The sequence below is a fragment of the Ranitomeya variabilis genome, chromosome 8, assembly GCF_051348905.1.
Source record: "Ranitomeya variabilis isolate aRanVar5 chromosome 8, aRanVar5.hap1, whole genome shotgun sequence".
NCBI lineage: Eukaryota > Metazoa > Chordata > Amphibia > Anura > Dendrobatidae > Ranitomeya > Ranitomeya variabilis.
Window position 1 is genome coordinate 72540403 of NC_135239.1, and position 24704 is coordinate 72565106.

The 24704-nt window shown below is 43.6% G+C and overlaps 1 protein-coding gene across 3 annotated transcripts in view; it reads left to right on the plus strand.

The window, feature by feature from the left end:
• The first annotated feature begins 482 nt into the window (after window positions 1-482).
• Window positions 483-24704, plus strand: part of VAV3 (vav guanine nucleotide exchange factor 3) — a 248480-nt gene continuing 224258 nt past the window's right edge. For all 3 annotated transcript variants that reach the window (XM_077277485.1, XM_077277487.1, XM_077277486.1), the window contains exon 1: window positions 483-872. In XM_077277485.1, coding sequence (XP_077133600.1) covers window positions 669-872 — 204 coding nt within the window. In that variant the 5' untranslated portion in view covers window positions 483-668. The remainder of the gene's footprint in view (window positions 873-24704) is intronic.

Below are 24704 nucleotides of genomic sequence, written 5' to 3' on the forward strand. Positions count from 1 at the left end.
CAGCAGCCTGCACCCTGCGCAGCACAGGAGGCAGCTGTGACCCTGCACTCAGGACCTGCACAGCACAGGAGGCAGCTGTGACCCTGCACTCAGGACCTGCACAGCACAGGAGGCAGCTGTGACCCTGCATTCAGGACCTGCACCCTGCACAGCACAGGAGGCAGCTGTGACCCTGCACTTACGACCTGCACAGCACAGGAGGCTGCTGTGACCCTGCACCCTGCACAGCACAGGAGGCTGTGAACCTGCACTTACGACCTGCACAGCACAGGAGGCTGCTGTGACCCTGCATCCTGCACAGCACAGGAGGCTGCTGTGACCCTGCACTCAGGATCTGCACAGTACAGGAGGCTGCTGTGACCCTGCACTCAGGATCTGCACAGCACAGGAGGCAGCTGTGACCCTGCACAGCACAGGAGGCAGCTCTGACCCTGCATTCAGGACCTGCAACCTGCACAGCACAGGAGGCTGCGTGACCCAGCACAGCACAGGAGGCTGTGACCCTGCCCTCAGGATCTGCACCCTGCATCTCTCCGCACTCCTCGGAACTGAACTTCTGCTGCCCAGGATGAGGCTGGCAGAGCTGTGATCAGTCCTCACCTGCCCCCCCATTACTTTCCTCCTCTCCTAATATTGCACTTGCACTTTTTGTTTTTACACCTGCACCAATGGAGCCTTGGAGACAGTGCGCCCAGTGGCTGATCAGGTGCAGGGTGCTGCCACCAAACCACCGGGTAACATGGGAAACTGCGCAGGTATTCGACCTGGCCCAGACCCTCCGGGATGGGGTCCTGCTGTGCCAGCTGCTGAAGAACCTGCAGCCCAGCTGTATCAATCTGAAGGACATTAATCTTCGGCCACAGATGTCCCAGGTCAGTAAGTGTCCAGGTGCAATCACCCTCTACCGCTTATTCCTAGTGAAATAGCTCCTAGGAAGGGATTCGGCCAAAACTCTACTTTCTATAACACCAACATGTTCTGCGGTGCTGTACATAGAACAGTCTCAGTCTCACATCCATCCTAAGGGGCTCACAATCTAATATCGCATTCAATCTGGGGGCATATTTCATTATAGGGGTAACTTGGCTAAGGAAATGTCTATATGTAGAGAGACTCATGCACCGTTGACATTGGTCGGCAGCCATTAATGTCTTGAAGGGTATATGACAAGTCGGTGTATACACTTCTTAATCTATAAATCCATATACTGAAGAGAAAAAATGGTGGTGCTCACCATTTCTAAAATCCACTCTTTATTGTGACAAATTAAAACATCTTCAGCAGGGGGGGGTAGAACAGGAAGAAAAAGTCAGACGATGGCCGTTTCGCGCTCACTTGCGCTTCTACAGGTCCAACAGGGAGCGCAAAACGGCCGTCGTCTGACTTTTTCTTCCCATTCTACCCCCCTGCTGAAGATGTTTTAATTTGTCACAATAAAGAGTGGATTTTAGAAACGGTGAGCGCCACCATTTTTTCTCTTCAGTATATGGATTTATGCAATTGTTTACATGGGTTGGCACCCGTGAATCTGAAAGGGCAGTGTATTTGACGTGGTAATTACACGCAGTGGATATTTGGGCTCAGGTGTTGCAGCGGTGCAGGATTTTTTCCTCTATACAGTAGTATTGACTTCTTAATCTATATTTGCTCCTGGAGTGTCAGTAAATCTTGACTAGCTGCCAGTAACTCATGCAAACACAGGAAAAACCTGCAATTGTTGCTGAGATCTGACTCTGACGTGTGTCCTTACGGCCTTGTGGAGCCACCATACTGCACATCCATGGGAGCTGTCCAACATTTGACCAATGAAATGTAATAGTATGTCACTCTGGTCCTGGACCAGTTATCACCACTGGTCCCTGTTGGACCTGTGTATGGTTGTGGCGCCAAGTAATGCATGGCCATAGTGTTGCCCAATGTTGTCCAGTTGCTACCATTGGTGGTTCTACCATAGGTGGTTATTGTGTCGTGGTCAGCAATGTCTACTGCAGTAATTGAAGACTCTGGGCCCGATTCATTATTTGTTTTTTTCTTCACTGTACTTCTCTTTTTTTTGTCTCGTAGTATTCACTCGTCTTTTGTGCCCAAGATTCTTCAAAATCGCGCACGTGGTTCATAAATTTTGGGCAAAATAAAAAACATGCTCCTTCTTTTTTTACTTTATCTTTGTTTGAAATGTTTTTTGAGCGAAAAGTCGAATGTCCACTAAATGATGGAAAATTTTGAGCAAAAATTCCAGAGGTATATAAAATCACTCCAGGGGTGAACTGGAGTACATGTGTGCAAAAACTGGGGGACTTTTTTTTTTAAAAGTTGCAATTGGTGAATCAGCCAGGAAATATATACATTTTAAAAAGGGACAAATTAAAGTTTATGTATGATAAAAGCTTTTTTAAGCATTTCTGTAGATCATGGGCCCCCAACCAGTAGCTCAAGAGGCTTGCGGCTGTCTGCCGGCCTAGGGCATTAGCATCTCTAGATTGTGACTTGTGTGTAGACCGGCACAGAAGAGCAGATCTAGAATGGGGTAAGGTAGGAGACCCTGGAGCTTGGCATACTGCCTTGGTGTGATTTCAGCGGGAAGGTTTTGGCTGTCATAATACGGGTAATAGGGGGCTCTGGGTGCATTACTGGGGCAGGAGCTGGATGTGGCTGGAGACCCTCTTTCAGAGCTGAATGTGGCTCCCAAGGTCAGAAAGGTTGGAGACCTCTGCTGTAGACCATGGCGATCTGTGAGGGTTCTGAGGCTCTTTGGGAGGTCGTGAGAGGCAAACTACACATTTGGCTACAAGAGATAGACTCGCTCTATGGGTTTACATTAATGTAGACTTTGGGGAGACTGTGGGTATACTGTTGACACATTCTCTTTCTCCTTGGTCAAACAAGACTATGGTATATGTAGACTTCGTGAAAGCCCTATGTTTGTAGCATGGCTTGGGAAAGGCTCCTGGGGTTTATTATAAACATATCTATACTTTTCCATTCACCTGACACCAAAGTGTGTCAGTTTTGTCTCCATCAAGGTGGTATTTGTCAGTATATTAGTTTTTCCAATGTACAGGATAGTGGAGTAAATGTGTCACACATTGTTACATATGAAGGTACTCACTGATACAACTCTGATGTAAGGGTCCAATGTAGGATGCAGAGACCCCTGTCCTCATCTGCATCAGGGTGTGGTTCTTTACATTGGATCCATTAACACTCACAGTCACATTGATTTTTCATAGGGTTGTTGGATTTTGCAGAGGTGTCTAAAGCCTTTGCGGGAAAATTATTAATATTAATGTATTAATATTAGATACAGCACTATCTTTTCCACCAAACGTGACAGTCTGCAACGGAGATCCTAACGGAGTCTCAGACTTGTTTTTTCATTCAAAGGAGTTGTCCTAGGCTGAAAAGAAAAGCCTGCAATCACTCTCACTGTAGTTGCCAGGTTGTGACAGTGTGCAATGTGCACGCTGTGAGGATTCCCCTGTATTCCCCTCATGCGGTCTAGTGCCAATTAGTTTCCAGCGTTTCCCTGAATTTTCTTCTATTGAGAGAAGCCGGGTGAGACTAGTTAGCACATAATCGCGACTATGTAATTCACCCACCCGCACACAGGGAAATCGTGACAGTGTGTGTGTCCCACACAGGCACAATTTAGCAGTCTGCAGTCATGTAGACTTTTCATTTGAGCCCAGGCAGTCACTTTAAACCATTGGGGATGAGTAACTGAAACCTTTTTCTGGTGAAAACGATCTAATGCCTATTTCTATTCATACATGAATCTTTTCTATATGACATTATGTAGTGAAATAGATTCTGGCAATGTGACAAAACCTGCCACACTATGCCCCAATCCATCACCTATGCCCTCCGCCAACCCAAGAGTCAGGCGAGTAACAGTACTGAGGCGGTCCTCCATAGTCACTCTTCTGTCGGTTGCAAAGCAACATCCCAATCAGAGACAAGAATGGAGAAACTTTGTAGCAGCATTTTCCTATGTGTACATCCTTATTTCTTATACTTTGCCTCTTATGTTTAGTCTTTTATTTTGCCGATTGTAGTACAATGTTCCTTTGTGGCTACAACGTATCATTTGCATCTGTTTTGTAACTTGTAATAACAGTATATACAAATAGTGATTGCTGGAAGTGAGCGTCCGGCCGGCAATAATGAGCTAGTGTCAGAGATTACTGATGCCGAACATAATGAAGTCTCTGTAGTGAGCGGCAATGATGAGGATCCGTGTGGTCATAGCTGTCAGCTGAATACATAGATTTTATATATAGGATTTTCATATAGGAATGTGCAGATTATAGTAATTTGCGCCTCGTTTTCACAGGTCATAATATGACAGTACTGATTAGGCCAAGTGTCTAATTATCGCATTTACAGTTACGGTATATGTGTCATAGGCGTAAGTCATTGCTATGTTTTTATATAGGAAAACTGTGTGGCTACTAATATGGCGGCGAGAATAGGTCATTTATATAGTGACCCCAAGGTTTCCTGCACAGTAAAGTGATGTGTAGATCATATAGCACTAATGGATATCAAGTAACCTGACTGTCCAGGAAACAGATCTAGCTAAGACTGAAGGTTAGCGGGGAATTATCTGTAGCCATTGTTTATGATCGCACGTATAGATGATGATAGCACTGGCAGATGTAAGAAGCATCACCATGTGCAGCTGATCAGCTCTGCTTCCGTTTGGTGGGCGGTGGGTCATTCAGAGGCTGGAGGATGTCACAGATGAGTAGCTCACCCTTCTGTCTGCTGTTCGCATGGCTGACGGGTGCTGTACAAGGAAAGACACAACCGCACATAATAGGGTTTATTAGCAATAGATATTTGGAAAACATTTAAAGAGTAATGAAAATAGGAAAATGGTATAAATGGTACATTCAGACCGAGCGGACCTGCAGCAGAATTTCCATTCGGATTTTATGAGCGGAAAACGTGCCCCAAACTCCCATTGCCAGTACAGTGGATGAGATTTTCCAAAATCTTATCCACATTCTGCAGAATACAAAACCTGAAATTGACCACTATCTATAGCATGTAAAATTATGCTGCACAATCATACCCACATGGTTTTGTGTAGGTTACGGTTCACACTTATTGGAAAGATCCCAGCAACAGAATTATAACAAGAACTGGTTAATCACTGCTTCGCTGTCTCATATGGACTTGACTGTCCTCCTTCTTTCCTATAAGGTGAAACAAAGAAAAGTACCATGGGCCACAATCGTGAAGCACCGCCACGCCAGGATTAATCTGCATCCTGATTTTACTGTGCTCTCAAGACAGATAAGCAAAGTCAGCATATGATCAGTTATAGACAAATTCATGAGTTGCCTATTTTCCGACTTGACTTTCGCCATTCTGGCTTTGTCCGCCCCAATGGGAGGAGTGCTGTAATATCTAACACCAGGACATTGGCAGGATATTCTTTCTGTATCTTAGCATAGGACATCCTGGAACCATATCTATCTTACGAGGCACCTATGTAACTTTACCTGACTGACCAAATGATACAAACAAAAAAAAAGACACCACTGTTCATAAGACCAGGCCACATTTGTCAGCTGTAGACAAGGATCAGAATGGGCACTCACTAGTCTGCAGCTACAAAACCACATAGGCAGTAAGCTGTGATGCAATGTGTTCTGCCATCTATCTGCCATGACTACATCTTGGCACCACCTCGTGCTACAGTTCTTCGTCTTTGGGATCAGACTGGACAGGCTAGTTTTTGGGATTAGACTAGACAGGCTAGTCTTTGGGATCACACTAGACAGGCTAGTCTTCACGCTCCAAGTGCATCAATGAAATGTGAGCAACCATAACTAGAGGTAGCATGAATTAATTTGCAGGACCAGGTCTAGCGGCCATGTTGGGAGACCTGAGAACCACCTCCTGCTTCCCAGTTTCCACAACTATTGCTTTGACTAGCAATTAGCCACTCTGTATAACTGAAGACAAGTGTGAACGGTGTATGCTAAGAGAGACACTGAATATTATTAACAAATATATTAGTTATGTATTGTGGCTGTCTTAGCTTCCACCTGTTCACACTTGTCTTTTTCTGTTTGGAAGTGCCGGTCAGTTTTTTGATATTTGTAGTACACGCCTTCTGACTGATCTCCTCTAGTGATGAGCGACTGCACTCGTTGCTCGGGTTTTCCCGAGCACGCTCGGGTGTCCTCCGAGTATTTATGACTGCTCGGAGATTTAGTTTTCATCGCGGCAGCTGAATGATTTACAGCTACTAGCCAGGCTGAGTACATGTGGGGGTTGCCTGGTTGCTAGGGGTCCCCACATGTAATTAAGCTGGCTAGCAGCTGTAAATCATTCAACTGCCGCGATGAAAACTAAATCTCCGAGCTGTCATAAATACTCGGAGGTCACCCGAGCGTGCTCAGGAAAACCGGAGCAAGGAGTACACTCGCTCATCACTAATCTCCTCCCATCACCCTAAGGTGTTTTTAAATAAAGCTTGATCTTACCTGCCTGTATAATTGTAGGCTTTAGGCCAGGTTAGAGGCATCATGTTAGGGTAAGGGTGCCAACAAAGGGGTACATCTTGTCGCTGGCAGTTGGGCTCACACGAATTGGCCAATTTCTGTGCTAAGTACCTTCGTTTTTAACATATTTTCTATAGCAGTAATGTAGTTCCAATTTCATATATTCAATATTTACGTAGATAGTGCTTCATAGTGCAGCTTCAATTTGTCATTCGTTTGATTATCAGCGCTGGCGTGACATCAGATTTCTTTCTAATGTCGCATAAGGGTGGCTAATCACAAGAAGAGCCGCAGATGCCCGGAAGTAGGAGGCATTTCTCAGGGCTCCTGTCCAGCGGCCACAGTCTAGTAACCTGGTCCTGAGAATTGATTTGCACAAACTCTACCCTTGACTAGGGATGAGCGAACCTGTGGAAGTTCGGTTTCTAGTACACGACTCAAACTTTATTCAAAAGTTTGGTTTGGGTACCAGAACTGTACCCAAACTTGAACCCAAACCCCGTTGAAAACAATGGGGATCCCAACTTTCAAAAATGTCACCCTCTGCAACGGACTTTCCCCGGGCCACCAGACATTGCAAGGAACTTCCGGGAGAAACCCTTGTTCGGCGTTTAGCAGTGCACACTAACTGTCCGGTACGAACCCCGAACTTTTAAATTTGGGTTTATTCATCTCTACCATTAGCCCTTTAGCTGGTTCACCAGTTTTCCTTCCTTGAAATACTTTTGTTTCGAACTAACCACTAAATACCAGGAACATCCCACAAGAAATGCCATTTTGGAGATTCTCTGACTCATTTGTTCTACCATCACAATTTGATCCTTCCGCTTGCTGATTTTTCTTGCTTCCAGTACAAACTCTAAGGGTATGTGTCCACTTGCAGGATGGCCGGCGGTTTGGACGGAGCTGCAAACCGGCTCCGCCATAAGCCCCGCCCCCTTCTGTGACGCGATGATGCCGGATGTGTTCATTGCACACATCCGGTATCATCGCACCCCACACATAGGGCCCTGTGATATACCTTGCGGCGGCGCAGCGTGTTACCACGCATAGTGGAGACGGGATTTGATAAAATCCCCTCCACTATGCTGTAACATCTGGAAGCTGCGTGTTTGACGCTGCGGCTCTGCGCAGCGTCAAACACGCAGCGTTTCCTGCACGTGGACACATACCCTTAGGACTGTCATTTGCTGCCTGTTATCTCCCACCTATTGACAGGTGCCATTGTAAGAACCTGTCTGATTATGGGATCTGGTTCTGAGCCACGAGCCAGGTTTTGGTGGTCTGGTTCTCCGTCTGGTGTGGACTGTCTGACTGTGGTGCCAAGGTGTAATCGTGCTGTACCTGCAGGGTGTCAGTCTGTTTGTCTCGGCAACCAGGGCCATAACTACGGTACACATTATGAAAGTAGCGCATTTATTTCACTTGTCTGATTTCTTTTAGAATATGACTCAAGCAAAAAAAAGTCTGAGTCTTATTTGATCCGTCATGCAGCAGTGAACGGAGCCATTATATTGCTATTAGGCCTGTAGGGTAAGAATGATAGCAGGCCCAGGAAGCCTCCCTGTACAGTAAATTGTAGGAAGTGGTTTGGGTGACTGAATTTAACCTTGTGTTTTGTCATAGATTTTGCAGAAAGCTAATAGAGGACGAGTCACTTTTTATTAATGTTCAGATTTGCAGTTCCACCATTTTGCTTTGTAATAAACGCTCGGCATGCTGCACTATATTTTCACGGCATGCTGGACTTTATTTTCTTGTAAATACCTTAGGACAGATTAATCAAAATGGACTAAAAACCTTCTTTAGTTGCCCACAGCAACCAATCAGAGCTCAGCTTTCATTTCCCAAAACTGGTGCGACAAAATAAAAGTTGCCCTGTGATTGGTTGCTATGGGAAAAGAAGATATTTTTCCTTATAAATGGTTTTGGATCCCAGGTGGTTTCATACACTTGGGCACATTCATCACAATGGCATTCCATGTGCCAGTCTTAAAAAAAAGCATGGTGGAGTAAAGGCCCCGATACTCTGCGGGTACCTGTCCATGAAACGACTGTTTGGCTGACAACTATCTGCTGACTACCCCATACACAGGAGCGCTCGCTGTGCCCAGTGTTCCTGTGTTCTCTATGAGAGACACGCTGATGGAGAGAGAGCCGCTGGCGATATGTTTTACAGAACGACAGGATCGGCAGTCCGAAATCAGACTTGCATAACCCTTAGGCCACGTTCACACACTCAGCATTTTGTCAGTATTTTACCTCGGTATTTGTAAACCAAAGTCAGGAGAGGAACAATCAGAGGAAAAGTATAATAGAACCAAGTCACCACTTCTGTATTTATCACCCACTCCGGGTTTTAGCTTACAAATACTGAGGTAAAATACTGACCAAATACCGAACGTGTGAACGTGGCCTTAGAGTCAGGAGCCCTGTACACATTAGACGGTCTGCTGAGCCCAATATCAGCTGGATCGGCTGACGTTAGTCTAAGGGTATGTTTCCACGTTCAGTTTTGCTTCAGGCTTTGGTCAGGATTTTTTGCAGGTAAAATCCTGACCAAAACTGCACCTGAGGTCACTGGCAGGTCACCTGCGGTGTACCTGCGTGTTTTGCTCATAGTAGCAACATGCTGCGTTTCGAAAAAACGCACCACGCATGCGTTTTCGCGGCAAAAACGCATGCGTTTTTTAACGCATAGTGGAGTCTGGATTTCATGAAATCCCATCCACTATGCTGTAACATCTGGACGCTGCGTTTTTGACGCTGCGGAAAAACGCAGCGTCAAAAACGCAGCGTTTCCTGAACGTGGAAACATACCCTTAGGGTATGACTCCACGATCAGGATGGCCGGCGGTATCGCCGCAGCGGCGAAGCCGCTCGGCGCTAAGCCCCGCCCCCTTAATGGGACGCGATCATGCCGGATGTGTTAACTCTTCACATCCGGGATGATCGCTCTGTCCCATAGGGCCCTGTGATATGCCTTGCGGGGACGCTGCATCCCCGCAAGGTGTACGGGCATGCTGCGATCTGAAAAGACGCGCAGCATGTCCGTAGTCGCAGGGCCGCCGCGTGCGGGTTTCCACGCATAGTGGAGACGGGATTTCATCAAATCCCCTCCACTATGCTGGAACATCTGGACGCTGCTTGTTTGACGCTGCAGCGCAGCGTCAAACAAGCAGCGTTTCCTGAACGTGGAAACATACCCTCAGGGTATGTGTCCATGTTCAGTTTTGCTTCAGGCTTTGGTCAGGATTTTATGCAAGTAAAATCCTGACCAAAAATGCACCTGAGGTCACTGGCAGGTCACCTGCGGTGTTCCTGCGTGTTTTGCTCATTGTAGCAACATGCTGCGATCTTAAAAAACGCACCGCATGTGCGTTTTCACAGGAAAAACGCATGCGTTTTTTCCTGCTCAGTGGAGACGGGATTTCATTAAATCCCCTCCACTATGCTGTAACATCTGGACGCTGCGTTTTTGACGCTGCGGCTCAGCGCTGCGTCAAAAACGCAGCGTTTCCTGAACGTGGACACATACCCTAATGTGTACGGGGGCCTTAGGCTGGGGTCACACGAGCATATAATACGGCTGAGTGCTATGCGAGAAAACATGGCAGTGTCATCCCAGTGCAGTCCGGTATGCGCCAAGTCAGGCCTTGGAGGAGACGGAGAAATTATTTTCTCCGTCTCCTCCTCAACTGTGCTGCCATTCTCATGCGAGGAATCGGAGCACTGACACTCGGCTCACGCTCGCAGCAGAATTTGAGACCGGTGTCTTTAGCATATCACATAAGATGCTCTCACATCGGATGCCATACGCTCGTGTGATTCTAGCCTTATGATGCACAAAATTCAAGAGACACACCAGCTTAATGAATGGAGCACCAAAGTCCACTTCAGCTTTGGGGTGCAATAGGTTTCTACTACAATTTTCGGTCCACCATTGACCATGATCCTTTCACTTCGTTCCGACCCCCCCACTGATGTGCAAAGGCAAAAGTTTGGAAAAATTGTGAAAAAAAACTTTGCTCAAAAATTGGTTAATTTTATGCACCTGTTTTGTGGCATAACACTAATCATGAATTACCTACATTGTTTTTTTTTTCTCAGATAAACGCCATTTTATTTTCACAACTTTCCGGCGTACTGTGGTACATTTTTTTTCTCACCATTTGGGTGTTTTATGTAAATCATTGTTTTTTATTTTTTAATTATGGCATCACTGTAGATAAAAAAACTTGTATGGGAAAAATGCATGTGTGAATAAAAAAATGCCAATTTTACAATTTAAAGGGGTTGTCCACTACTCAGACAATCTTTTCTCAGTTCCTATGTTTCCACCTTTTAAAACTGTAACAATTAGGGTATGTGCACACGTTGCAGTATTGTCGGTGGATTTTTCCACGCAGATTCAGATAAATCTGCAGGTAAAACGCCCTGTGTTTTACCTGCGGATTTACCGCGGTTTTTGTGCAGATTTCAGATTTTTGTGCAGATTTCACCTGCGTTTTTACACCTGCGGATTCCTATTAATTCATTCAGGGTCCATTTTCAGACCCTCGCTTGGCAAAACAATAAACGCACAAGATACATACCTTCTGATGTCCGATCACGTCCCACGAGGTAATCCATCTGAAGGGGTTAACTAATATTACAGGCACGAGCTGCGATAAACCACTCGCTCGTGCCTGTAATCCCCGGGTGCTGAAAGGAAAGCTGGATCTGTACTTACATTGAGTCGCGGTGATGCGCCCTCTGGTGGATGTTCTCATGAACTGCAGCCTGGGAACTTTTTCCCACGCTCCAGGTCATATGAGGACATCCACCAGGGGGCGCATCACCGCGACTGAAGGAAATGTAGGTCAATGACCTACATTTCATTCATTCGCCGGGGAATTACAAGCACGAGCACACCGCTGCATTAGCAGGGCTCCTGCTTGTAAATTATTTTAACCCCTTCAGATGGATTACATCGTGGGACGTGACCGGACATCAGAAGGTATGTATCTTGTGCGTTTATTATTTTGCCAAGCAAAGGTCTGAAAATGGATTGAGAGAGCAATAAATTATTAAAACAACCGCTGTGTTTATTTCATTAAAATACTTTTAAATCATGTGTGTGTGTGTGTGTTTTAACCCTTTCCAACAATTGGATTAATAATGGATAGGTGTCATAATTGACGCCTCTCCATTATTAATCTGGCTTAATGTCACCTTCCAATAGCAAGGTGACATTAACCCTTCATTACCCCATATCCCACCGCTACACGGGAGTGGGAAGAGAGTGGCCAAGTGCCAGAATAGGCGCATCTTCCAGATGTGCCTTTTCTGGGGTGGCTGGGGGCAGATGTTTGTAGCCACGGGGGGGCCAATAACCATGGACCCTCTCCTGGCTATTAATATCTGCCCTCAGTCACTGGCTTTACCATTCTGGCGGAGAAAATTGCGCGGGAGCCCACGCCAATTTTTTCCGCCATTTAACCCTTTATTTTAGCAGCTACAGCGCTGAAATTTTGCACATACACACTACTAATATTAGTAGTGTGGAATATGCAAAAAAAAAGGGGATATGAGATGGTTTACTGTATGTAAACCATGTCTCATATCCTGTCGGGTTTGTGCAGGAGAAATGAAAAGCCGGCAATTGAATTACCGACTTTTCACTAACACCGCTGCGTATTTCTCGCAAGTCACACTGCTGGTCCGTGTGGAATCCGTATTTTTCTCGCCCCCATAGACTTTCATTGGCGATTTTTTTGCGCAATGTGCTGACAAACGCAGCATGCTGCGATTTTGTACGGCCGTAGAAAGCCGTATAATACTGAACCGTAATATACGGCTGATAGGAGCTGGGCCATAGAGAATAATTGTGCCGTTTATTTTGCGAGTTTTACGGACGTAATTTCTGCGCTCTTACGTCCGTAAAACTCGCCAGTGTGACGCCGGCCTTATAGTCACCTCCAGTGCCGGCTCCATTCCAATGGTGTCGGTACTGCCTTTCCCAGGAATCGAAGGGGGGAACATAAGTGTTATTATATTACAAGGGGGAAATATAGGGATTAAGAAAGGATTCTGCAAATAGAGGAAACACCTTTAAAGGAATTGGAGCAAACAAAAAAAAACAGAGGAACTTTAGGGCTTGTTTACCCACAGCGTTTTTGATGCACATTTGTGTTTGTGCAAAACAAATGCAGCATTTTACAGTAACAGCAAAATCATCATTCACACTGTGCTTTTATTTTTTACCTTTTACCTTTTACATTTTCTAAAAAAACGCAGCACATCAATTCTTTCAGTGTTGTTACTACATTTTTGCCTATTAAGATCCAAATGCACAAAAAAAATTGCAAAAAACCCCCCTCAGAAAAACACATAAAAATGCATATAAAACATGGGTAATTTACCCTACGTTTTTATCACCGTAGCTTGCATAAAAAAAACTATGTTGATGAGGGGGCCACGCTGAAGGCTTGCCTCTGTGTGGCACACCATGAATCCTATTCCAATCAGGGACTGGAGTAAGATTTCTGGCATAAAGCATGCTGTACCTCACTATAAATTAGAAGAGCGCTGGCATCACGTACCCCAAAATGGGCAGAACTGGGCAAAACTGGCACAAAGATGCCAAAAGTTGCCAATTTTTGCACATTTCCGAGTTCCGTTAAAATTTTGTAACTTATCAAAGTGTGTTATCCAGATGAATCGGGGCCTAAGTGTGAACATGTCCTTGCAGGATATTTCTGGAGTAGCTGATTTATGAATAGTTGAATTTTCTATTTAGTTGATTGAATTATGGTACATATAAAGAAGGCAATTGCATGAACAGCAAATTCCCTTATATATTATTGGTAACCAGAATGTTCCATTAGCGTTGTATGTGAAGTCGCCCCACTTTTCTGAATATACTGTATACCTCGAAGAGCAGATCCTGGGAGCTCAGGCTACGTCTGAACCTATAGATTTACCACTTTGATTTGTTTCATGTCACCTGGACCGTTTCTGATTATTGCCGCGTGTAACGTTTATTTCTACTTTGCAATAAGACATTCCTTTCTAAAGAAAACATCATTAATTAAAGGATGAGAGAGAGCACACCCTGAGTTTATTGCATACCATGGTAATATACAGGAAGCAAATTTCTGCATTGTCAGAATTAGAGCGCGGTTTTATAAGTGTTAATTATAATTATTCTCAAATTATATTATCATGTACAAAGCAAAGCTCCATCCTGCTTGCTAGGATTTAAAGGATTTATTTTCGTGAACAGGTTGCTTTGTTTCCAGCCATTACAAAGGTTTTTCTGCTTCGCTGATGACTTTTCCTGCTTCGACAGCTCAAACTCTGCCTGCCATGACCAAACACCACCATCCCAACCGTAAGGTTTCTTCTTGATCCAGAGCTAGATCTCAGAAGCTTAGCCCCCTGTTGTTGTAGGAGGCATATTTTGACACTAAGGCCGGGTTCACATCATGTTTTTGCCACACGTTGGTGGCTCGGTCTACACTTCCATTTGAAGCCCTGAAATATGGGATTCAGGTGGATCTGCCAATAGGGCCTTTGACTTTATTGAAGCAGACAGAGTCACTTTGTCTCCTGTCTGACCTCATTTTTGGTAGTGTCCTCCTTTTTTAGATAAGCTTAAAATCGTGGTTGATTGCATTTTTTCGTCTGCCCCCAAAAAGTGACCACTGTCGAAAATGAGGTCAGATAGAGCACAAAGTTACTCCACCTGCTTCATTAATTTCAGTGGCACTGGTTGATACACTTGAATCCTATTTTTCAGACCTAAAGGGCCATTGATATGTGGGAAACATTTGAGGTGATCACAGCCTCAGGCTGATTCATCTTTCTTTTTGCATATTTTTGAGGGATTTAAAGTTTGCATGTTGATGTTTTATTTTTCTGTCAATGTCACTAGTTTTTTTCATTCCTAATTATTTTTAATTTTGCTCGACATTGTTGGTGTGTTTTTTTATTATTCAGTTTTTGACAAATTTATCATATCTGACTTTTCAAAATGTCTCTGAATTTTTCTAGTAGTAGTGCCCTAGCCGAGTACATAGTCTGCTTAGTTTATTTTTGTGCCGGTAAAGACTGACTTGCAACATTTTAAAGTTTATTGAGAGAGGGTCGGCATTTTACTTTAAATAAGCTGCAAAGAAAGCAAAAGAGCAAAAATAAAAGCATCTTTGAATTTGCAAACATCATAAAGCATGCAGATGATTTGTCCCCAGAATTTCCCAATGGGAAATGTAAGATGAGGCAAAGAAATGACTTAAAATTAAATGCAAATGATGAACTGCGGTATTAATTTTCCTTAATTCCGCAGTAAAAACTTTGTTAAACTTTTGAAATAATCTCATTAACTCCATATTTCATCTTCAGACCCACTTTTGAAAATGAAGAACACAATCTAAATTGTTTCTGTGGTTCACTACTCTGTTGGTAATTCTCTCTGATGCTTAGATATGTTGATCCAAAAGTGTCGGACTGGGGTACCAAGTCTACAGTACCTTGTAGAGGCACACATGGCTACACAAAATATACAGCTCTGGAAAAAATTAAGAGACCACCACATCAAAACCCTGTCATGACAGCCCAATCTCCAGACCTGAACCCCATTGAAAACCTCTAGAATATAATCAAGAGGATGATGGATATTCACAAGCCATCAAACAAAGAAGACCTGCTTACATTTTTGCGCCTGAAGCAGTGTGAAAGACTGGTGGAAAGCATGCCAAGACGCATGAAAGCTGTGATTAACAATCATGGTTATTCCATAAAATATTGATTTCTGAACTCTTCCTGAGTTAAAACATTAGTATTGTTGCTTCTAAATGATTATGAACTTGTTTTCTTTGCATTATTTGAGGTCTGAAAGCACTGTTTTTTTTTTTAAATTTGACCATTTTTCTTTGTCAGAAAAAAAAATACAAAAATTATTGCTTGGAAATTTGGAGACATGTTATCAGAAGTTTATAGAATAAAAGAACAATGTACATTTTACTCAAAAATATACCTACAAAGAGAAAAATCAGACAAACTGAACATTTTGCAGTGCTCTCTTAATTTTTGCCAGAGCTGTATATACACCCTGATTGTGTGCACATGAGCTCTCGAATGGATTTTCTCTGTTCATGCCTATAAATATTTCTGATTTCTGCTTTCCATCACCGGACTGTGTATTATGGAATCCTAGCTATAAAGCTTGGTCTCATGCCTGACACTGAGGTGGAGATAAACCATTGTCTCTTTCCAAAGACAACCAGGACACTTTTGAAAACAGATATGGACTTGGTAGCTGATGGCTAGTCATAGACCCCGATTCAAGGTGTTTACGCCAAAAAAGGTGTGAAACACTTCTTACGCCTGAAGTGTTGGGGCTTGTTCACACGATCCTTTTTTTGCTGCGGTTTTTTTCAGGTCCTGATTTGGAAAACCCGCAGTGCAAAACTGCACTGCTGATTTTCCTGCTTTTTCTTCTGCGGATTCCTCTGCGGGTTTTCAACAGCACTTTCCTATTGGTGCATGTTGAAAACAGGAGCGGAATCCGCAGAAAGAATAGACATGGTACTTCTTTTTTTCTGCAGGCAAATCCGCGCGGATTTGCCTGCGAAAAAAAGGATAGTGGGCACAGCGGATTTTGTTTTCCATAGGGTAACATTGTACTGTACCCTGCATGGAAAACGGCTGCGGATCCGCAGCCTCAAAACCGCTGCGGATCCGCAGCAAAAAAAGGATCGTGTGAACATAGCCTTACTCCAGTCCCCCTACAAAACTCCAGTCGGGGCCATAGTGTGTTAAGGGGTCTTTTTGTCCCTACTCTTTTTCATATATGGGGCATAAGGTGACTGTAAGAAATATTTTCGGGTTTTAAGTGATATAGGCATGACAAGACTGTTGATCTTCTCTATATTCTACTGTGTGACATCTCATTTTTGGGCTTTTTGTAGCTCGTTGAGAAAAAAATAATACAATGTAATGAACGACAACTCATAATGATAAATTCTTCACTTACAAGCAATTTTCTCATGAATCTCTCCAGTAAACACTGGGGTGCTGGTCTGTTACTTTCCCTCTCGGTGTACATTGTGGGATCCTTACATTTAGTTTCCTCTCTACCTCCTGCTCATAGTGGATATATTCTTAGACTTACAGGAGGGGAACTATTGTCTTTCTATTTCCTGTATTGTACTGAACGTGGGAACATATCACTTCCTACCATCTGCCGGCACAACTTATTTCTTTAGAGTCGGACGTAAGCCATGAATTTGACACTTTTCTCTCTAGCACAGGGGCATCTGTCACTATGAAGATTCCAATAAGTTATAGCTTGATGGGTGCCTCTCCATTTACTAAATAGTCCTGTAGTTTGGTGATCATAGAGGGCGAAAAGATAACACTTAATAATGGTGTACCAACTCTAAAATGTAAAACGGGTTCATGTGAAATTGGCACTTCAAGAGGTTTCAACACTGAAAATCGTCCTTAGATATCCTGCCTAAAATTAAAGTTATTCTGGCTGATATTACAGTTATCCTGGCTGATATTACAGTTATACGGCCTGATATTACAGTTATTCTTCCGAATATTGAAGTTATCCTGCCTGATATTAGTTATACTGACAGATATTAAAGTTATCCTGCCTGATATTACAGTTATACTGCCTGATATTACTGTCATTCCTGCCTGATATTACAGTTATCCTGCCTGATATTACAGTTATACTGCCTGATATTACTGTCATTCCTGCCTGATATTACAGTTATACTGCCTGATATTACTGTCATTCCTGCCTGATATTACAGTTATACTGCCTGATATTACTGTCATTCCTGCCTGATATTACAGTTATACTGCCTGTTATTACAGTTATCCTGCCAGATATTAGCATGAACATTTATATGAACATCTCTGCAATCAGAAATGCTCAATTATATTTCAGGATTATACATCCATTGTGAAGTGGATTTCAACTGTAAGAGCACCAGTATCATCAGGTCTGAGATCTAATCAACCCCTTCATGACATGCGTCGCACTAGTGTCTCTCCCTTTGATGTTTCCTCCGACGCTGAGCCCACATCTTTCCTGGCACATGTCAGCTGTTTTGAACAGCTGACATGTGCCCCTAACATGTGCCCTTGACATCGGCATTTAATGTGATTGCGCCGGAAGTGTGTCACTAATCCCCCCCATCAGCGCCCTTGTCACATGACCGTGGGTTGCCAATGGGTTGGCATGACAACCTAGGGTCTGCAGGAGATCCCTGTAGTTGTCATTGCTGGATTGCTATGAGCGCAGCCCAGTGTCAGCGCTCATAGCAAGTGAGCATTTCTGCTACAGACAGGCGATCTGATCATTGCCTGTATGTAGCAGAGCCGGTCAAACAACTGCAGCTTCTAGTCTCCCATGGAGACTATTGAAGCATGCAAAAAGTAAAAAAAAAAGTTTTTAAAAGTATTAAAAAAATAAAAAAGTATAAAACGTCAAATCACCACCCATTCGCCCTATTCAAATATAAAACAATAAAAAAAAAATTAAAAAAATTGACAGAAAAAAGAATTAATCCGATCGGTAAACGGCGTAGCGAAAAAAAAATCAAAAAGCCAGAATTAGTTTTTTGGTCAAAACACCAAAATGCAAAAATGGGTGATCAAAAGATTGTATACACACCAAAATGGTATTAAAATGTCAGCTTGGCGCACAAAAAATAAGCCCTCACCCAGCCCCAGATAATGGAGGTGCTACGGGTCTCGGAAAATGACGCAATTTTTTTTTTAAACAAACTTTGGATTTTTTTTTCTCCATTTAAATAAAAAACAACCTAGACATGTTTGGTGTTAACGAACTCATAATGACCTGGAGAGTCACAGTGGCAGGTCAGTTTTAACATTTGGTGAACATGGTAAAAAAACAAAACAGTTTTGGAATTGCACTTATTTAACACTTTTTATGGTAAAACCAATGATGTTGTTCAAAAGTATAACTCATCCCGCAAAAAAAAAACAAGCCCTCACATGGCCATAATGACGGAAAAATAAAAAAGTTATGAGTCTGGGAAGAAGGGGAACAAAAAACAGAAACGCAAAGATGAAAAAGTGCTACGTCGTGAATGGGGTTAATAATATGCAGTAATTGTATTATGAAACTTGATGACAGATTCATAAAAAGAGAATCTGTCACCAGGTTTTTGCAACATAATCTGAGCTGCTTAATATAGACAGAGACCCTGATTCCAGCGATGTATCACTTACTGGGCTGCTTTGTGTCATTTTGGTAATATGACAGCTTTTTAGATTATCATTAGAGGACTAGTAAACCTGTTGTCATGTAGTCCTCCATACTCATGAGCTCTGTATAACCCCGCCCCACCACTGATTGGCAGCTTTCTGTGTACACTTACATGGGCATAAGTCTGCCAGTCAGTGGTGTGGGCGGGGTTATACAGAGCTCAGCATTCACAGCACTGCCAGATCTGCAGGAGAAAAAACAATGATATTATCATAATGACAGTAAGCAGCCCAGTAAATGACACGTCACTGGAATCAGGGTCTCTGTCTCTACATCATGCTGCTCTCAGATGGGGTAGCAAAAATCTGGTGACAGATTCACTTTAAGCATCTGGGTGTGTAAAAGTAATCTTACAAATTGGACATTTTATACATACACTTGTCACAGAGTTGTAGAAGGTACCGTATTTATGTTTTTTGCCATTTCTTTGTCTAAAGGATATATCACATGGAAGGGTTTCACCATCAAAGTTTCTGCATTTTACTTTGGGGCAACTGAATGGTCTTTCCCCTAAATTAGGAAATGGTCCCAACACAGGCACCTTGAGTCAGAGCAGAGGGGGAGGTCAGACAGAGCGATCTGGTTGCGGCTGTGGCTCTGCCGCTCTAGAAAGCGCTTTGTGTTTGTTTAACAATCATTTGATTTTGCAAAGGACCAAGTGTTTTACCTGCAAAGCTTGTGGCAGATTTTGCTGATAAAATAGCTGTTCTTTTGCAAAATCAAATAATCATATCAAGTCGAATTTAAAGATCGTGGCGGCTTTTCAAACTGTTGTTTCCTAAATAGTGATGAACGAGTGTACTTGTTGCTCAGGTTTTCCCGAGCACGCTCGGGTGGTCTCCTAGTATTTGTTAAGGTACCGTCACACTAGGCGATATCGCCAGCAATCCGTGACGTTGCAGCGACCTGGATGGCGATATCGCTGTATTTGACACGCAGCAGCGATCTGGATCCCGCTGTGAAATTGCTGGTCGCTGCTAGAAGGTCTGCACATTATTTGGTCGCTAGGTCGCCGTGTATCGCCGTGTTTGACAGCAAAAGCGACGATACCAGCGATATTTTACACTGGTAACCAGGGTAAACATCGGGTTACTAAGCGCAGGGCCGCGCTTAGTAACCCGATGTTTACCCTGGTTACCAGCGTAAAAGTTAAAAAAACAAACAGCACATACTCACCTGCGCGTCCCCCAGCCTCTGCTTCCTGACACTAAGGCGCCGGCCCTAAACTGAAAGTGAAAGCAACAGCGGTGACGTCACCGCTCTGCTGTTAGGGCCGGAGCTCAGTCAGCGTCAGGATGCAGAGGCTGGGGGACGCGCAGGTGAGCATGTACTGTTTGTTTTTTTAACTTTTACGCTGGTAACCAGGGTAAACATCGGGTTACTAAGCGCGGCCCTGCGCTTAGCAACCCGATGTTTACCCTGGTTACCCGGGGACCTCGGCATCGCTGGTCGCTGGAGAGCGGTCTGTGTGACAGCTCTCCAGCGACCACACAGCGACGCTGCAGCGATCGGCATTGCTGTCGCTATCGCTGCAGCGTCGCTTAGTGTGACGGTACCTTTAGTGCTAGGAGATTTAGTTTTCATCACCTCAGCTGAATGATTTACAGCTACTAGACAGGCTGAGTACATGTGGGGGTTGCCTGGTTGCTAGGTAATCCCCACATGTAATCATGCTGTCTAGTAGCCGCAAATCATGCTGCTGAGGCGATGAAAACGAAATCTCCGAGCACTTACAAATACTCGGAGGCCACCCGAGCGTGCTCGGGAAAACCTGAGCAACGAGTATATTCGCTCATCACTATTCCTAAAGTATTCAGTCTACACTCATCTAAGGCCTCCTAGATTATGGGTGGGTCAGGGGCGAATAGACAATTCACATTTACATATACTTGACAATCCATAAATCTATAAATTTTCGGGAGCCTACAGCAACACAATGGGACAACAGACAGCAATAAAAGTTAAATATCCTGAAAGCGCTGCCCAAGCCTGTTTCACGATACTATTAGTATTGTACTCAAAAATGATCTGACAGATTCCCTTTAAAACCCTATACACGACCCATTGTTAAAACCCATTTGTAACCACAGGCCATCAGCTGTTATGTTTTTACTTTGCTTTACAGCTCTTGGAAGGGAAATGTAGCATCTCTGGTATATACCAGTAACAGAATGGCTCATCATGTATGACTAGTATAGTTCAGGTTTATCAGAGCTCAGCCACTCCCTTCTGGGTCATACAGGGGTGTTCTGAGCAGGTTTAGTGAATCCTGTCTGAGATGGTTTAGTGAATCCTGCATTGAGCAAGTGGTTGCACACAATGACCCTGAAGGTCCCTTCCAACTCTAAGGGTATGTGCACACGTTCAGGAATTTTCGCGTTTTTTGCTCGTTTTTCGAGATAAAAACGCTATAAAAACGCATAAAAACGCTTAGATATGCATCCTATCATTTAGAATGCATTCTGCAATTTTTGTGCACGTGATGCGTTGTTTTTTTCCGCAAAAAAAACGCATTGCGGGAAAAGAAGCATCATGTTCATTCATTTTGTGGATTTTTGCGGATTTCCCATTGTTTTGGAGTGTCAGGGGAAAAAGCGCAAAAAATCTGCATAAAATCCACAAAAAAAGCGTGAAATCCGCCCAAAAAACGCGCAAAAAAAGCGGAAAAAAAAAAAAATCATGCAGAATTCCTGCGGAAAACCTCATGTTTATCTCAGGAAAATTCTGCATGCATTCCGGACGTGTGCACATACCCTAACATTCAGATTCTAAGATAAGCCCCCACTATGACATCCACCTGCTGTAGAAGGAGAAAAGTCATTTTTTTCCCTCTAGAATCACATCAGCTGTTTGCACATCGCTATAAAAAATATTGTTTTTCAGAACAGACTGTAACATTTAAAAACCAATGACAAGGAAGCCTTTTATATGTGACATGAGTTTTTAGGTCCAGCCTCAAGCCTGAAAACATAAACTCCAGAGTTGTTGTAGCCGGTTGCACAACAGAACGATTAGTTCAGGCCTGCATTTGCAGTAATGTTATTTATAAAGAGACCCCAGAAGAAGCTTATAACAAGGTGAAACCCTGGGTCAAGTTGATACCAGCATGAGTTGTTTTTTTTTTAAATAAATATACAAAGCACTTCTTTTAATATGTTCATAAGTATACTACATTTTCATTATTACTTAGTGTGTATGAGAAGCCTGAAGTCCCGTTCAGTAGAACTGCAGGAGGTCTAAGTATCATAACCATAATTTGAACGTTAAACAGCTATAAGGTTCCATACACAATAGACTAAGGTCGACCAAAACTGCCAATATTGACGGGATTGGCTGACAGTCTAATGCAGTGGTCCCCAACCTTTCGTACCTTCGGAGCCACATTCAACTCTAAATGATGATGCAGCCACATCTAGTGCACCCCCACACATTCTAGTGACACTCAGCACCCATCATGAGTAGTGTGATGATAGCCAAAGCTTCCGCACAGAAAGTAAACTGAGAGCTTGTGCCCCACTCGCATATAGACAGTATACTTGCATGTTAGGGTTCCCACTTTACCCTTACTCAGTATTCCTGTGTCAGGCACGCTCACCAAACTTTCATGTCTAGCTTTAAGCACCCTTCCAGCTATCAATGTCATCTTATCTCCAGCTTGCAATATTTATTTCTCTCCCCTGACCCGCTTGCTAGTATATGCACATCCAGACCTGCTTTTCTGTGTGTGGCTACTCACTAAAGCCTCTATCTGGAGATCTTCCCTTCATAACTGGTTGCCAGATCTGGTTCTATTGCACCAAGTTGGCCAACATTCGCGAGCCATACATCATGTGGTTGGGGATCCCTGGTCAATTGTGTATGGTGTTATGGTGGTAACCACCCTTCTCACCGTGGTCATCACATGACTCGCTGAAATTTGCTTCATGCGACACTGCTGCATCTTTGGGTGATTTCCATTTTACCTTATGAGCAGTGGGCGGTCTCTGCAGGAATTTAACCCCGCTGTGTCCTGCACAGATAAGGTTCCCTGGCGTATCCCGTGCAAGCAGGCTCTATATCATGCAGCTCCACCCCACACTCTTTGCCCAAACATTGGTTTCTAGCCTGTTTGTATTGCTAGTGATTTTTTTACCTTATGTGTTTCTGTTTGTCCCATTACTGACCTGCCTTGCTTACCCATATTGTATGACCTTTCCGCTCCTGACCTCGGCTACGTATCCTGAATGGGTGCTGCCTTCCCTGACCTCAGACCGTCTGACCATGTGTTTGTCTTGCCCTCCTGTACCTTATATCTGTGCCTCTGACCCTCCGGTCAGCTGCTGCAGTCTCGGGGACTGCCCTGGAGTGGCACCTGGTGACTACCGGCAGCCCAGCATATTGTCACCACCAGTGGCGCTAGTGAAGATCCAGTAGGCTCCTAGTCAAGCCGCTGAAGGGTAATTTTGGCCCATGGTGCAGTAGGTCCACACTCGCCATCGTTAAATTTGGACGCCTACTGATTGTCCCCTGGTAGACGGGAGGATCTGGTATGTCTGATGTCAGACTGCCGATCTACCAGAAATGTCTGGGAGCAGTTCTCTTATAGAGAACGTGGGAATGCTCGTCAGAGCGAGTGCTTCTATGCATGGGAGAGTCAGAGGAAAGAGCTGTTGGCCATACAATCGTTCCACCGAGAATCATCTAAAGTTGGGACCTTTAGCTTTAAAACCTCTTTAGATAGCGATCTCTACAAGGTTATTTTTCATTAAATTAAAAAAGCATGAACTTCTGTGCAGGATTTGCTTAGCATTTCCTATCTTACTGACTTCAGATAATTCACGTGAAGACGCTTCAGTAAAAATCACCTGATAGATCCTCTTCTCTTCCTTCTAGTATGTGCACGGCTCCTTCAACACGAGCCATGTTATCAGGTTATACAGTGAGGGGTAACAATGTAGGAGAGATGCATTTAGGGCAGTGATATAAAGTTCTGGTAATGAAATATACAGATATGGCAGAGCGGATTCACAAAGGAATCATACCAGCCATATGGTTTTATAGCAGCGGCATACAGTATATGACGACCCCAGTAATCCCCCATAAAACATCAAGATTAGTATATCAGCTAATGGAAAGTAGCATTGATAGAGAGGTATCATGATTTAGGTACAACTCATTAAAGAAATTCCCTCCGTAGATTTTATTGCAGTGACATGAAGGCAAAGATGAACATAAATTCATTGTAGAGAGCCGAAGTGGACAGGGCCCGTCTCAGCGGTATCGACGACCCCTACAGTCATACTTCACCAGGATGAAATGTACTCTGCTCCCAGTGGGACACTTTGGAGTGACAGTTTTAAAGGACATTTTAAAGGATTTTTCTTCCAATTTTTTAAGAGTTATTCGTAGAAGCACATAACCACTAACGATTATATAAGTGTCATAAAACGGGCACCTTAATAAAGGGCACTTTAAATTTGTGGCAAAAAAATTCAAGATGGTCTGGGAATAAAATAGATGTGCTTATCAGAATGTAGTTATACATCCACTGCTGTAATATTTAAAGGTGTAAAAAAGTAGAAAAAAGCTTATATGGATTGTTCATTACTGAGTAACCCATGTATCAGTGGCCCCAGGAAGCCAAAGGAAGGAAAAAAATATCTATACTTTCCTACCAACCCGGCGGCTCTACTCTGCTCTGAGACCGGTGTTCCCTGCTGGTCACATGACATAACCGCTAGTCACCTGACATGAACAGTGTCACATGACCACTGAAGCCTATCAGCAGGTGCAGCAGTCACTGTTTTGTACGAACGAAAGAAACGCTCTTTTTCTGCTTGGACATCACTGTGAAATCTGCCACCAATCAGTACTCTGGGCCATTGATAAGGGATCGTCCAGTAGTTGATAATCCC